This window comes from Spinacia oleracea, chromosome 1, assembly GCF_020520425.1.
Source record: "Spinacia oleracea cultivar Varoflay chromosome 1, BTI_SOV_V1, whole genome shotgun sequence".
NCBI classification, from domain to species: Eukaryota; Viridiplantae; Streptophyta; class Magnoliopsida; order Caryophyllales; family Amaranthaceae; genus Spinacia; species Spinacia oleracea.
In genome coordinates, this window is record NC_079487.1 from 121751357 (window position 1) to 121767562 (window position 16206).

At 32.7% G+C, this 16206-nt stretch overlaps 1 protein-coding gene across 6 annotated transcripts; it reads left to right on the forward strand.

The window, feature by feature from the left end:
• Positions 1–6633: 6633 nt before the first annotated feature.
• LOC110792249 (vacuolar protein sorting-associated protein 35B-like) lies at positions 6634–9129 on the forward strand. Of its 6 annotated transcripts, none has more exons than XR_008926194.1 (7): positions 6634–6798; positions 6896–7118; positions 7764–7853; positions 8050–8109; positions 8219–8299; positions 8408–8609; positions 8707–9129. XR_008926194.1 is itself a non-coding variant. In XM_056834878.1 (6 exons), exons 3-6 carry the CDS (start codon positions 7800–7802, stop codon positions 8721–8723), a joined length of 333 nt encoding a protein of 110 aa, XP_056690856.1. In that variant the 5' UTR covers positions 6634–6798; positions 6896–7118; positions 7764–7799; the 3' UTR covers positions 8724–9129. The 6 variants fall into 6 exon arrangements, 2 of the variants coding, with proteins under 2 accessions (XP_056690856.1, XP_056690857.1); XR_008926195.1 differs by having other exon boundaries at positions 8430–8609; XR_008926196.1 differs by having other exon boundaries at positions 8488–8609.
• Positions 9130–16206: the final 7077 nt, after the last annotated feature.

Sequence of the window (16206 nt, forward strand, 5' to 3'; positions counted from 1 at the left end):
AACGTAATTTTCCTCGTTTACATAAAAACTAAGAAGAATCTCAATTCACATTAATTAGTCGTTAAAACGCGTGTAAAATACCAAACGTAAAAAACAAAAAGAGACGGAGGGAGTAGTATAGACTAGTATAAACTAGTATAGATGATAGTTTAACTCATTAATTAATTAAGAATAAGAATCGTGTATGATAAATCTCACATTTGAATTTCTTATTTGTAATAACAGGTTGTTTATCTGCATATACACTTGCATGAAACCAGGCAAGTAATTGCGATTACTACTTCTCCGTATGAATTACTCCCTCGTCTCCTTATATAGCACTATAAGAGATTCGAATCATTGACCAAATGATACACATGAGATAATAAACTAGAAATAGCCATTGGGACAAGAAGTATTTAGTGATATTTTTTTGATATTTAATACTCCCTCCATTTCTTTTTGATGTATCCATTTGGAATCTGGTGTGGTTTTTAAGAAAATTGGAATATTGATTTGTATGGGTATAAGTGTAATGATTGGGTGTAAGAGAAATGATTGGGTTTAAGAGAATATAATAAATAAAGGAGTGAAAAAATAATAAAGAAATAAGGTAAGAGAGAGGAGTGATAATGATGGGTGATAAATGAGGTGAGAGAGTGGGTATATGGGGAAGGGAAAAGAATTAAATATTATGGGTGGGGAAAATTAGGTGGGAATATGGGTAGAATCTTTAGGTATTTTGGTAATTAGATAGAAATGTAAGGGTATTTTAGGATAAAATGTATGTCCAAAAATAGAATAGATTCTAAATGGATACAACAATATGAAATGCTTAAAATGGAAACGGATACAACAAAAAGAAACGGATGGAGTACTTCGTACTATATATACATTTATATTTTCGTATTTTAATAATATATATACGTTCTTTTAAAAAAAAAACCACCCGCCCCCGTCTCCGACCTTGATCTCTCCCAGTTAAGTTTTTTCCAAACTCGAGGCTCGAACCAGAAACAATTGTTAAGGAGAAAAGATATCCTTAACCACGCACGGCACGACAACCACAGTTGATAAATAAGTAGGCCAATTGATAACAAAGAAATAGAAAAAAAAGTGGGTGTAAAATTTACTTTAAAACAATTGTTTGTAATTATAGTGGAAGTCAAAAATAGTAATGAATTGGGGATGAGATGTAAAAGTTACAAAAATGAACATGTGACTCCTAATAAAATACGATCGCGAGTAGTAATTAAAATCTCTAGACAAATATGGAGGGACTGAGGGAGTAATAATAATAATGATAATAATACTAATACTCCGTAAGTCCGTGATGGTAATTTTATTTTCTTATCTGATTTAAATTTATTAATGGTAACAAGGTAATGAAATACGTTAACTAAACAGGGTCATAGACTCATTAGTTTAGTATGGATAATAAATGATAATATAAAAAAACAGAAAAAAATTGAAGTATATACAAACTATTTGTAATCGGATATACAGTACATTATTTCCTCATATAATGGGTAAATATAAAAAGATATACTACGATATAACGAGGTGCGTTTAGATGTATTAATTTTTTAGACCTAAACACTTAAAGAAAAATAAATTGAAATGAACGCACCTAAAAAGTACAAGTGCACGGTACGTAGCTTTCTTCCTCTTAATTAGATAGACCATTTATTTTCTTTGTTTTTCTTCAATGTAAGTTTCTCATGATTGGGACAATTTTGGTGGTATGGTATGAGCTAAGAATGCTAACAAACTACTATCATTTTCACTAGCCACGAATCCACGATGGAGCTAGATAGGAATTGAAAAGGATAATGAAGAAATGCTAGTCTTTACTCTAGAAAATTATAGTGGATTAATTTGCTTTTGAAGCATTGTAAGATTGTACTTCCTACTAAAAATGCATATCTACTCTTTCTAAACTACCTAAAAATGTCCATAACTATACGAGAAGAACAATCAATCAAGATACGTGTACACAAATATTTGACTTTGTAAGCTTAAAACATTTAACAAGTAATAAGTTGCATTGAATTGAATATTTCTGAACTTAACTGAATTTTAAAATAAGCCTTGAAACTGAAATTAAATAAATAAAACAGGTCTAAGGATCTTTCTATTTCCTAAAAGAAATAGATGATCCATTTTCTTAATCGACTTTTGTGGATGCATAAACGGGATATAAGAGGTTATTTGAATTTTCTTTATATAGCTTAGGTACATATTTATTTGGCAGAAGTTCACTTATATTACTATGTATCGATCTTAGTATTATCGTATTATCTTATCTGAGTTTATAGAAAATGTGAAAAGAAATAAAGGGTGTTAAATATGTGTATGGCCTCGTCTATCATAAGGAGAGATAATTCACTTCCCAAAGTTTTCACCTTACAACTACATGAACCATAATTCTATAAGGGGAGTAGCTCTTTAGCTTTATTAAGCGAACATCTCTCTACTCTTTTACTCCATATCAATAAAGGACACTCATATGAGATACGGAGTATTCATGAGGCATATGAGCAATGAGCATATCTTAACAACGATGAGTATCCTAACGGGACCAACTTTCGGTACGATATTAGCACTATAAGAATTTGTATCTTTAACGACAACCTAATTACGACGGGTCAAAAATTCCGTCGCAAAAGTTTGCGACGGGGCTAACAACCAAACAATGACGGGAATAACCGTCTCAAATGTCTTTTACGACGGGTTTACGACAGATTTACGACGGGATTTCTATTAACGACGACCCCCTTTTATGACGGGTTCGCGACAAGAAATCCCGTCGTTAATGAATGATTATTGGCCTTTCGCGACGGGATTTCCCGTCGTTAATAGTACAATTTCTTGTAGTGTAGCCTTTAGGAATTACTTAATATATATTGATAGAATATCGTATGTAGTAGAGTTATGTTTTTTTTTTTTGATAATTTGTGGTTTTATTGAAATGGGGGAGCGGGCCCAATAAGGCCTTACAATGCCAATATTACAATTCCAGCAGGTTTCACAGAAGGCTACTCATTACTGGACAAATATGAATCCTAGTAATGTTGGGATAATAAGAGTTTTACAGCCATGCTACAAAGTTGTCCCTTCGAAGCAGGCCTTGTTTGGCAAGGGAGTCTGCAACTTGATTTGATGATCTTCCTTTGTGAACAATCGTGACATCTAGACCAGACTTGCAGGAGGATCTAATGAAGTTGAGTTGGAAGACCAAGTTCCATGGTCCACCCTCTACGCTATTACACCAAGATACGGCGTTAGCCGAGTCTGATTCGATCACGATCGAAGTATCCCGAAGAGAGGAGTTGGCCCATGTGATCGTTAAAGCTCTATGAATAGCAAGAACCTCAGCACAGTTATAACATAACTCTACTACATACGATATTCTATCACCAGTTATAACATAACTCTAATACATACGATAATATATCATATAGGATGACTGCGTTATCTCAATGATATAAAACACTATGTATCATTAACGTGACTAGGTACACTACAAGAATTTGTATCTTTAACGACAACCTAATTACGACGGGTCAAAAATTCCGTCGCAAAAGCCTTTTGCGACGGGGCTAACAACCAAACAATGACGGGAATAACCGTCGTAAAATGTCTTTTACGACGGGTTAACGACGGGATTTCTATTAACGACGGCCCCCTTTTATGACGGGTCTGCGACAGGAAATCCCGTCGTTAATAAACGATTATTGGCCTTTCGCGACGGGATTTCCCGTCGTTAATAGTAAAATTTCTTGTAGTGGTATAAGTATATATGTAACTTTTATTAAAAAGGGATCAAATTCAATGGTGATTAAACTATATTGAGTTACCAAACAGACATGATTACACAATGTGGATTGTGATTTAGACAGAAATAGAATCCATTTAGTGCTTTAGAAGCACAAAATAATAACACATGCATATGCTTTAAGTATATGAAATGCGTAGTATGATATTATGATGTGCACACAATTCTGTGAGTTCCTCAACCACCAGCTTAAGGATGAGGATAAAACACAGTGATCACATGCTTTCTCACTACTCTTGGTCAAAAGACTACAAGCTAGTAAACACATAAATTAATTAAATTAAATTAAATTAAATTAAATTAATTACACATTTCCAACTTTGGATAATACCAACTTATATAACTAATGATTCTTTTGCCACCTTGATTTTTATTAAGCTATAGGACAAAGTAATCAATTATTCTTTTATTCTCCACCAAAACATCTCTACTTTTGCCTCCCCAAGTTGCACTAACTTAACTTAACCCTAAAGATTACTATATTACTATTCTACTACTACTTCTAATTCTCCCCTAGGTTTACAAAACTCAAAATTATCCTATACCGATAATAGTCAAAATTTCGACATTTTTTTGTTGAGTGTAGTCTAATTAAATCAACATCTTTATTATTACTAATATAATACTACGTATATGTTATCATTATATATTCCATTTGTTCTCGAATTTTAGTCCCTTTTGAAATCTTGACACTATTCACAATTGAAATGAATCTTCTAATTTCTTTTCAATACGTACTTCAAAACATATTCATGTGAGATCTTATTTGTTCGTCTTAATGTGTAGTTTAACAATATCAAATTTTTATATTTTTTCTAATATACGTATTTGAAGATATTTACATTTAAATACTGAGTTGAAACGAATAAAAAAGTCAAAACATGACTAATATTTAAGAACGGAGGGGTATTAGTTTTATCATTTCATCATGTACAACTAGGTTAAAAGTACGTTGGGAGTTTAGAACCGGTGGGCACCGTGATAGATGCAAACAAGATAAGTGTGGTGGCATAAGGAATATAACTGTAATCATATTTTAATTTAGGATAATTTTACCATGTCTATAACAAAATTATAACTATTATAATTTTTAATCTAGGTCATTAATATATATAATTAAAGCAAAATGATGGTTAACGAGAAGTGAGCAAATCCCTAATATTTCCTTCTCATCTATGCCACGTCAATAGCCACATCATATCCACTTAAAAGACAACTAATCAATTCACATTTTTAATCAAACACTAATCCAACAAGAATAAAAAAGGATAATTCAAAATAGCAAAAAAAAAAATATAACCATTCACCAAAAAGGAAACAGAAAATTTTGTTAGTATTAAATAAATGGAATATAATTAAATACAAACAAATAAGGAAAACCTAAAGAAAAGTAAAAAAAAAAAATCAGGTTGTATATCATTAGAATGTTTGAATAACATAAATATAATGACATACTATTTCGAAACAAATCTTCAAAACTAATGAAATAAATTGAATCAATCTAACAAACATAGAAAATGCCATTTTCTAATTCTGCATTTGATGTATATTTAATCAATTTAATTAAAAAAAAGTAGGTAAATTTAGTCAAATGGTTAAACCATACAAATTATAACTTACGCTACATTATTAGAATATGACATTTTATCTTAGGCAACTAACAACATTTCAATTGTCTAACATCATTAAAAAAATATTCTTATATAGACGTGGATATATCCTTGATGTGTTAATTCATAACTGCACTTTACTTGTATTATTACCATTATAATGTATAGAGTAAATGTTTTAAATCTAATACTCTATTTTATTTACTTCCTAATTTTATAGAAATCTCGTGCATTAGCACAGGCCCATACTAATTTAGCATTAAAATAAGGACCATGCATCAAAATTTTGACTAGGTGCCGAGGTAACTGCTACCAAAAGGTTACAACAGAGATTGGGCATATGGTTAAGTTTATAGGGCCATTTAGATTATTTTAAACATAATGGTAGGTGGTGAATTAAGTTTTAAACATGTGTATTTGGTTAAAATTAAGTTTATAGCTAACGGAGAACTAAATAATCGTTTAATATTTGGATATTTGGTACATTTCTTAAAAAGTAGGGATAGTTTATGTACTTTGAAAACTTAAAAGCCCGGGTATTTGATGTATTTCGCGAAACCTCGGAATTTCTTGATATTACAACTAAACGATGTGTAGAGGATATTCATCTAAATCATACGAAGTATGACATATCTCATCCACACCGAGTATGGCTTTGCTGAATTACAACTAGTTTTCAATTGTTTTATACGAAATATTCGATTTAGTGAATGTTTGGTATGAATCTAGGAAAGGAAATGGATTAGAAACATTTAATAAGGAGGAATGGTAATAGTAAGTGTTATCATTATTTGTTGTTTGGTATACCTAGGGAAAACAAATCCTTTGTGTAAATTAGGGAATGAGGAGGGTGACACTTTGTTACCACCACTAGTGGAAAAACAATCATTTGCATCACCACATTTGCCTCGCACATTTAAACATGTGACGCAATTGACAGTTTTAAGCATTAAAATTAGTCATTTGCGTCGCAGAATTACTAATCTGCGACGCAGATGACTCTAAGATGATCTTAGAGTCATTTGCGTCGCAGATTAGTAATAATGCGACGCAAAATATTACCTCATTTGCGTCGCAGATTTACTAATCTGCGACGCAGATGACTCTAAGAGTCATCTGCGTCGCAGATTAGTAATTCTGCGACGCAAATGAGGTAAAAAAAATCGGACGTGTCAATGGGTTTCTACCTCTCTCCTCAAACACACTCTCTCCTAATTCTACCTCTCTCCTCAAATACTCTCTCTCTCCTAAACTCCCTGCTTCTTCCTCTCTCCTCAAACCCGATCCAGTTTCTGCCTCTCTCTCCTCAACCTCACCGCTCAAATTTTCCTCCGGCAAGGTTCTTGCAAAAAAATTCGGTTTGTAAATGAGGTAAGTCTTCCATCTCTTTCCTCCTTTCTTCAATTCTTTTAGGTTTTAGAACTTTCACTTTTGTTTAAGTTTTTGATTCTTCAATTCTTTATGATAGGTTTCGACAACGGAAGAGGGAGAATCGGGGTCGTAGAAGAGGTGGAGGAGGGTGTCGGAGGTGGAAGCGTCATTGAAACCGCCGGCGTCGCACCCTTGCTACTGTCGCAATCGAAGCATCTATTTCGAAATCCTTGGAAAGGGAAGCTTGACGGCGGAGGTTTCTGGAGAAACTAAATTGACGGCGGCGAGGTGGAGGAAGGAGGCGGGACTGTTAGTCGGAGGTGAGAATTTTGTAATGCTTCCATCTGTCTCCTTCATTCTTCATTTAGTTAGGGTTTTGAACTTCAGTTTATGTAATTTTGGATTTTCGATTGAATTCTATTGAGTTTGCTCATTTTACTTTTTGATTAATGTTCTTGATTCTGTTTTATTGTGATTGAACTTGACTTTGAGTGGAAATTGAACTGGATTTATGATGAATGGTTGACGATTGTGTCTCCATTTTCGTTCTTAAGACTAAATAGCTTGATTTATGTAAACATGGTGGAAGTTTGATTGGTGTTCCTGTTTCTGTGGAAAAATTGATTTTTCTAGGGGTTATTTTGAGCTGAGGTCCAACCTTATGAGATATGAGATACCAGACATCCAATTTATGTTATTTCTTTAATAATCGTCTGCCATGGCATGTATATCCTGATGATTGTAGTTTCTTAGTTGGAATGATTTGCTTGCTTTATATGGAAATTTCCATACAAGCACTTTGTCTTGCTGAATTGCAGTTTGTCTTGCTGCTTTATACTTCAGCACCCATGTAACTTGATGATCATTAGATTTTGACTTGCGTTTATGTAAAATTCCCAACAACATATATCAGATGATTGGTTGTTTTTCCATTTAACTTGTGATTGTATTGATGGAGGTGGCAGTTCTCCTTGTTTGGATCATTGGCTAATGTGGGAGCAATGGTTGGTGCAATTGCTAGTGGTCAGATTTCTAAATACATTGGGCGCAAAGGGGTATGAAATTTTATCCCTTTCCTGCAATTTATTGATGGTTTTTAACATATAGAATTTGTGTCATTGTCACCCATTGTTGTCTCTTAAAAAGGGTCCTACTTGATATGAACATTAACAGATGTTCATAAGTCATAACAATGTCTGTTGTACTGTATTTTTTTTTTAATTATGATTTCCTGTTTTTAATTAATTGCAGTCACTGATGATTGCTTCAATCCCAAATATCATTGGATGGTTGGTCGTATCATTTTCGAGAGTAAGTGAGCTATATAAACGAGCATTGTGCTATTTGTTTATCTTCAATCCCAAATATTATTGATTGGTTGGCTGGTCGTATCATTTCTGTATTGTTGAACCATCTATAGGATACCTCATTTCTGTACATGGGGCGATTGGTTGGTTGGTTTTGGTGGTTTAGTTATGCTGTTCATTGAAATCATCAATAAGTAAGCTCTCTACTTGCTAGAAAAGTTTGTTTTCTGACCGTGTTGGATGTTTGAATTTCCATGATAATTCACAGCATATTTAAGTTTGGAGTTTGCCATCATATTTAGGTATCTCTATTTTTTTGAGAAGGGAAACAACCAAATCACCGTCAATACAATCCAGGATCTAATGGAATTAATTACTACAGAGATGCAAAGTGATAATGCGGCAACAGATTCTGCTGCTGAAGCTTTCTTTGCAAGCACATTGCGGTACATCCAATTCCAGAAACAAAAAGGTGGCGCAGTTAGTGAGAAATATGAACCTAATGTTAGTTTTTTTGTTGATCTGGGTAGGTTTGAATCATTTCTTGAGACTGAAAACAAGCTGTTCAGATAATTAATGAATTTCTAAATTTTTATTGTAGGAGAACTGAAAAGTTAAAACTTGAGAAAGGGAAACAAACTCGGTAACAATTGCTCTTCAATCCGCTAAACTTGTGAGAATTGTCGCCTTTGATCTTGCTCTTGGGACTCTTGAATGGTTCCCTCATTTGTCTTTGAATACGCTGACGCTGACGCTGCGTGCTACGTGTGTCATGGGAAGTTGCTTATCCAAGCATGATCTCAACTCTCAAATTGATTTGGTAATTGAAATTTTGAAGCGTCCAGGAGAAGTCCTCCCTGTTTGTCTTAGTGTCGCACGAACGCTGTAAATTCATAATTTAGTGTGCTTCAATTTTAATTTCTCGGCTTTTTTTTTCTCGGTTCAAATTTTTATTTTTATTTCATATTGTAATTTGTTTGATTTTGGTCTGACAATGGAGTTTTTTTCATCTGCTTGAATGATATCTTGGGCCTCATTCGTTTATGGTTCACTTAAACTTTTATGTTAAAAGTGTAGTTAGGTTATCAACATGTTGGGTGATCTATGGTGAATTTGCCTTTTATTGGGTTGTAACTAAAATATTAAAAAACGAATTTTTTTTTTAAAAAAAAAGTCATTTGCAACGCACATTTAGCTAATGTGCGTGGCAAATGACTTTTTTTTTTTCGCCTAAAAGTCATTTGCGTCGCACATTTAGCTAATGTGCGTTGCAAATGACTTTTTAGGCATGGTGCTGAAAAGTCATTTGCGTCGCACATTTAGCTAATGTGCGTTGCAAATAACTTTTCAGGCATGGTGCTGAAAAGTCATTTGCAACGCACATTTGCTAAATGTGCGACGCAAATAAGGTTCATTTGCGTCGCACAAATGTGCGACGCAAATGACTTTTAGTCATTTGCGTCGAGAGCTTTTGCCACGCACGATGTGCGACGCAAATGTGCTTAAAAGTGCGATGCAAATGACCCTTTTTCCACTAGTGCACAAATCCACAATGTTAGGAGAGGTGACAAATTGATGTTAATGGTTACCCTTTGGAAATGGAGTGTGTTACCCTTCTCTCATACCAAACAATAGATAATGAAATTAGTTACGGAATAATTGATTCCATTTCTAACACTTGAAAAGTGATGTACCAAACATGCTCTTACATGACTTAGTGGACGATATTCGTGTATTTATGTAATCTATGAACTAAAATAGGGAATAGCTATTGGTTTTGTAAAACCATTACCCTTTAGTTAGTTTCATGCACCAATCCCTATTCTAATTCCAAAGAAGATTATATTTTTTATTTAGTTTGAGAATATGACTTCAAGATCGAGTTATAGTCAACAATTAATGGTCATCAAGCTTGGAGAAATTTGTTAGAAATACTAGGAGGAAATTATATACGAATTATAAGATACAACATAAATTCTGCAAGGCGTAATACGCTTTTATAATAATTATTAATCGACTCTCTTATGAAACAATTGAGTTGCGCTATATTACAATTGAGATTGTTCCAATTCAACAAAGTTTGTGTGTGTAATGTATTGGCTCTCTCTAAGTGAAGTACCGCAAATGTTCTCTCAAAGAAATAAAAGTCATGTTAAATCTATTACATCTTCTTGTTTAGAAATATTCTCTACATGAACAAAGTTTATATGAAGAACAAAATCACGACAAAGAAATGTGTGCGTTCCCTACGCAAATTGTTCAATACAAAATGTTACGCGAAAGTGAACTTCACCTGACCAACCAGGCGAAACAGCTCCATCGTACACGAGACCAAAATGGCAAAATGTGGCAAGTAACACTGAATTCTGGAGTAAAAGAAAGTAAAATTATAAGTTAGCACCTTGTTCTATCCACCTCAAGTAAAAGAAAGTTAAAATGTTAGCCTCAGTTTAGTGTTATTGTCAGTTTTCAATCAAAATCATGTGATTAAGCTGGATTATAAACTCAAAATGTGTTATCACATAATAATCATATTGATTTTAAAAAATGAAAATACATAGAATACTAAAGACTATTTTCTATAATTTTTTTACGATATTTTTCTTTTTAGTTTTCTAAAAAGGCAGAAGAAAAGGTTGGAAAAAAAAACGATATCAAACGGGACTGAGTAATTGTAAGATAATGACTCCTCGTACCATGATTTATGGGCTAGTAGTGTGTGTGGCCCCATGGGCCCAATGTATATTGGCTGTTTAGCAGAGAGGAAACAAAGTGGAATAGAAAAACATGATTTAAAAGGAGAAGCAATTACTTTAGAGTTTTGACCAAGCAACTTCTTCTAATTTGTCATATCTATATAATATATTAAAAGGCGTTGTGAAAAATGTATATGTGCCACATAGTACCCCTTTACGCCACATCATCCACTCACAAAGTGTTATGCCATGTCATAGACAACCAAAACTAATGCTATGAGATTTGAACACAAGACCTCATGTGTAGAAGTTAAGTTTCATTACCATCTTAACCAACCACTAATTGTTGTTTATCCATGCACGTAAATTTATAATACATGTTAACATGAAGTCTAAAACAACTAAATTTTTATGTTACTTCTTATTTCGTATGGACTATATTAGAATAAAAAGAACAGTTACAATATTAGGAAAGCCGTGAATTAAACAATTAAAATATTAGAAAAATTACTTTGCATGATGAAGGTAATGTACATGTGTAGTTGATGAACTTAATGAATCTTTTCACTTTTATGGTCTACATGTATCTTAGTCAAATATTGAGTTGAAAAAAAAAATCGAATTTTAATTATTCAAAGTAGCAACCGGGGCATCGCCCGGGCTACACACTAGTTGGTTACTAATTTCTGTACATGGATTGGATGCCATGAAGACTCCTTGCAATGTGCCAAATTTAATACTTATTGTTCATCATAACTATGGCCCCACTAATTGGATTTTTAATTGGTTTGTAAATTGACTAATACTTGTATTTTTTTTGTTTGTCATCCAAGACACTTAATTTTCTCTAAGAATGACCTAATGTTGTGTTTTCAAATCAATTCAATGTGCTCATGTACGTAATCACCAAAATCTACATTCAATTGAGAATTAAAGTTTTCAACTATTAGTTGTTTGTCATATATTGCTAATTATATAGTAAGACAAAGATGTTCACGGTACAAGAAGATAATTTTCGTAAAGGGCGTGCTAGGAGGAGCATACAAATAAGTATATCATAGCCTCATACGTGTATAATTCAAACGGAAAAATCATTCATATTACTGTGATTTTGGATGCACAAAATAATTTTCATCCATATATACCCTTCAACTTATATTGAAACAATATAATGCAGAGTAAAGAAAAACATTCCTCTAATTCTGTGTAATATTCCAATTATGTATTTTCTCCGTCTCTAATTGTGTGTTCATGCATCAAAAATGTTCTATTAAGAGTTGGCTGAGTGAAATTGAGGAAATAAATAAATTGATGGGGCCAAATTTATTTATGTGAAAGTAAAGTTATGATCTCCTATGAGCATTTGTAATAATAAATAATTTAAAAACGGGATAAATTGATAAGAGGCTAATAAAAAGAGATAGAGAAAATACGTGGTATGTTCAATTAGTGGGCATTTGACACAACATGACGGCGACCTTGGTTATTCTTTAGCAAACTGGCTTATATTATTTGTACTAAGTATTTTATAAAGTAAATTCTAAGGAAAGATGGTGGCACATTGGTAACATACCAAACGAACCCCAATTAAAGTATTAAACGTGCAATTTGTCACCGTGGCCCTATGTCATTAATGAAGCAAATACACCCTTAACCTATGATCTCTTTACTTTATCTTTTATTTTGTAGCCGATACTTATTAGATCGGATAAAAAAATCAGATTAAAATAAAGGGGAAAACTAAAAACACTCACAAAAAATATTAAGAGCATACTCGAAATTTTTTAATCTGGTGAGAAAAATAAACTCACACGAGAATAGAAACTTGAAAAATCAGACCGAAGCAGAATAACGAAGAGAACAAAGCATTATTTGAAAACTACGACTCTCCAAGTTTTCAACAATGGGCAAAAATGTTAGGGCTCGTTCGGTATCACTATCAGTTTGCAGTTTTTGGTTTTTTTTTGTATTAAAGTCATGTAATTTGATTGAGCCATTAACTAAAAAATAGTCATATTTATAGTAATCATATTGATTTTGAAAACTGGCAAAAAAAAATCTGGAAACTACTTTTTGTGATTTTCAGTTTTGTAAAAAACAAAAAACTGAAAACAAAAAACGATACCGAGTTGTAGTTGTAGTTATATTTTGGGTCGAACTTACAATTGAACAGAGTTGGGCCTTACAAGGGTAGGACAAATGGCCTCATAAATCATAGGCAGGCGGATACTTGGGCCATACAGGACCACTAGAATAGATTCACCACTCCATTATCAATTTATCAATTGACAAACACAAATAAGGCTTCATGCCCGATGATGATGATGATAATGATGATGATGATGATGATGATGATGATGATGATGAAGTATAATATCCCGATGTATAAAACTTGACTTTCAATTTAGAGGGTGTTTTCTTAACTTATAAGGCCTAAACTTATCTGAATTAATAAGATTTTATTTAATTTATAGAATTTTATACGACCTTATAAGAATTTATTGAACCCTATTAGACCTTATTTAAAGTTCGTTAGATTATTTTAAAACTTTTAGCAATTGGCATATTTATAATAGTTTTGATTGCAATAATTATATCTTTTATGTTATTATTAACATAAAATACAACTCCATACTAATTAATACTTTTATTTTCAAAGACCCTTCGACTCGTTTGTAAAATATTTGTGATTAGCTATTTGATAAATATAATAATTTGTACTAATATATCATCGATAATTATTAAGTGTAAATTAGAAACCATAAATTATTTCTATATAACAATAACAATATAATTATTTAATATAACTACATAAAAAATATACGATAATGATACTATAATCATAATACTCCGTATTACATATTTTATTCATTTGGCCTTGTAATATTCTTATTAGAACGTATAGACCTTATTAGAACTTATATGACTTTATAGAAACTTATACTTCGTAGAACTTTATTGGAACTTATTTGAACTTATATGAACTGGAACTTATTTAAATAAGGTCCTATAAGTTGAAGTGAATGAGGCGTTAGGGTGCGTTCTATTCACATGATTTTCACTCATTTTTCCTGAACTTATCTTATCTCAACTTATAAAACTTATTTTAGTTATGAGTTATACTTGGTCAACCCTTATTTTCCCTTAACTTATCTAAACTTATTTTTCCTAAAACAAGTGGAAATAAGCTGAACAGAACAAAACCTTAGTAAAACTTTTGAGTCTGATCCTGAACATAAGTCGATTTTGCATATTTCCCCTGTTTTCTTTTAGTTGCAACGTTTTATTTTTTGATGTTTTTTTTGTAGTTGCAACCTTTCTACTACGTATATATAATTGAAATCTTTACCTACTTCACTTTACCAAACAACTCTCATTCATATTCAATATCACACTATTCCCCCTAATTATATCTATAAACGGGGGCATGAATGTAATTTACTACATATTTCCTTGCATTGTAAAAATTGAGATGAACAGTAGACGTTGCAACTAAACAGAAAGTAGGAAGTATAAACTATCAAGTCATTTGCTAGCAACAAACCAATCTTTACATAGTTACACATATTTTTTTAAAAGGGTACAGCTACAAGCCTACAAGTACAAAGGGGTAGTTTGGTTGACCGTGGGAAGTAGAATTTGCTAGGAAAAAGTTTTTCCCGTATATTAGCATTTCCTAGGAAGTAAATGATGATCTGTTTGGAAACTATCATTTCATTTGAAATGATGGAATTGGCCCAAATATATTGTTTGGAAATTAAAAAAATTTGGATTTGGCCCAAATCCAAACTTAGGGAAAATAAGTCCAATTTTTGTCATTAGAAATCCACTTTCAAATATCGTCATTTGAAATCCAAAAGTGATGCTCTCCCCTTTCTCTCTTCTCCCCTAGCTCGATCTCCAAGCGTTGCCAACTCTCTCTTCTCTTCACCTTTGATCTATCCCCTCTTCACTATTCCATTTACATCTACTACCTTAAACTCTCTCTCCCCTAAACTCACTCTATGTCCTCCTCCTCAATTGTCGTCGCCACCAACAGATGTGCAGCCTCCCATCATTAACGCGAAATTCTGAAATTTGGAAACTGTACCATGGAAACAAATCCATTGACGCAGAAAATATGAAAACCTGAAGGTGCATCCTTACGATTTTATTGAAGGATAAAAATTCCTTATTGAAGGGAGTTGTGGTACTGTGGTCACCTGTTCTTCATTGAGATATCAAATTTGGACATTTTTTTGGTGGATTTTAATTTAGGGTTTGATTTTCATTGTTTGGGGCGAAGAACATTTATATCGACACAATTTCAGGGTCTTTTTTAAGGGGCGAATCTTTAGTAAGGGTTTGATTCCCTTCAAATCTTATCAGATGTTGATGCTATTAATTAGTTAATCAATATTCATTAATCAAATAATTTAATTCCACTCCTGAAAATTTTAACACAAATGATATTCCAGTTTGCCTCTAACACATCTGTAGAATTTGAAATTCCGAAATTGAAATTCTCATGTCTCCCAAACACTAATTTTGGAGTTGAATTCTAAGATTTCAAATTCAGAATTTGAATTCAACTATTTGAAATGAATTACCGATATTCAAACGCAACCTGATATTGTTTGGTCAAACATGGAAAATAAATTCCCATGGGAAGTTCCACTTACCTAGGGGAACCTACGTAAGCAATTTCCTCCATTTTGTAGGAAGTGGAACTTCTTAGGAAATGTGACTTCCCATATTTTTGTCAAACAAACAACCCCACAATCTTTCAATTCCTAGGAAGTCATAATTCTCATTGTATTTCATGTCAACCAAATATCACCAAAATTTTGTTTGAAGTTAAGGTGAAAAATGTTGAGATTTTCAAGGCTCTACCTGTAAAAGAAATTTTAGCGAAGGAAAGATGATCTCAAAAGTTAAAATGAAAAGAATTTTGAGTTGTCATTGTCATTTGGAAAAAGACAAAAAACAATCATCAAATGAAATATTTGATGAAATCTCGAAGTATATATTTATGGTCATCATAAAATTAATATTCGTATTATTGTTAAGGGTTGGAATTGGAATCTCGCTCGATTGATCCTGTAATTTTTCCATGTTTTCACCCTCAATCCTCACTATTAATGCCTTTGTACCCGTATTCACCCTTCAAGGCTTCAACCATAATAGGTAAAGAATATTCCCGAGCAATTTCTGACGATAATGTTTAAAGTGGTCAAATTTTCCGAAACACACCCCTTTTTCAATTAATTGGCAATACCGTCCACAACAGCATAGAACACCACAATTGCTTAAAATTTGCATGGGCGAGTTCTCTCCCAATCGATGTAGACATAATTAAAAAATTGTTGATGCATAATTCGCAAAGGTGGTCGTGATAAATGGTCATAGACTCGTAGTCAATCAAA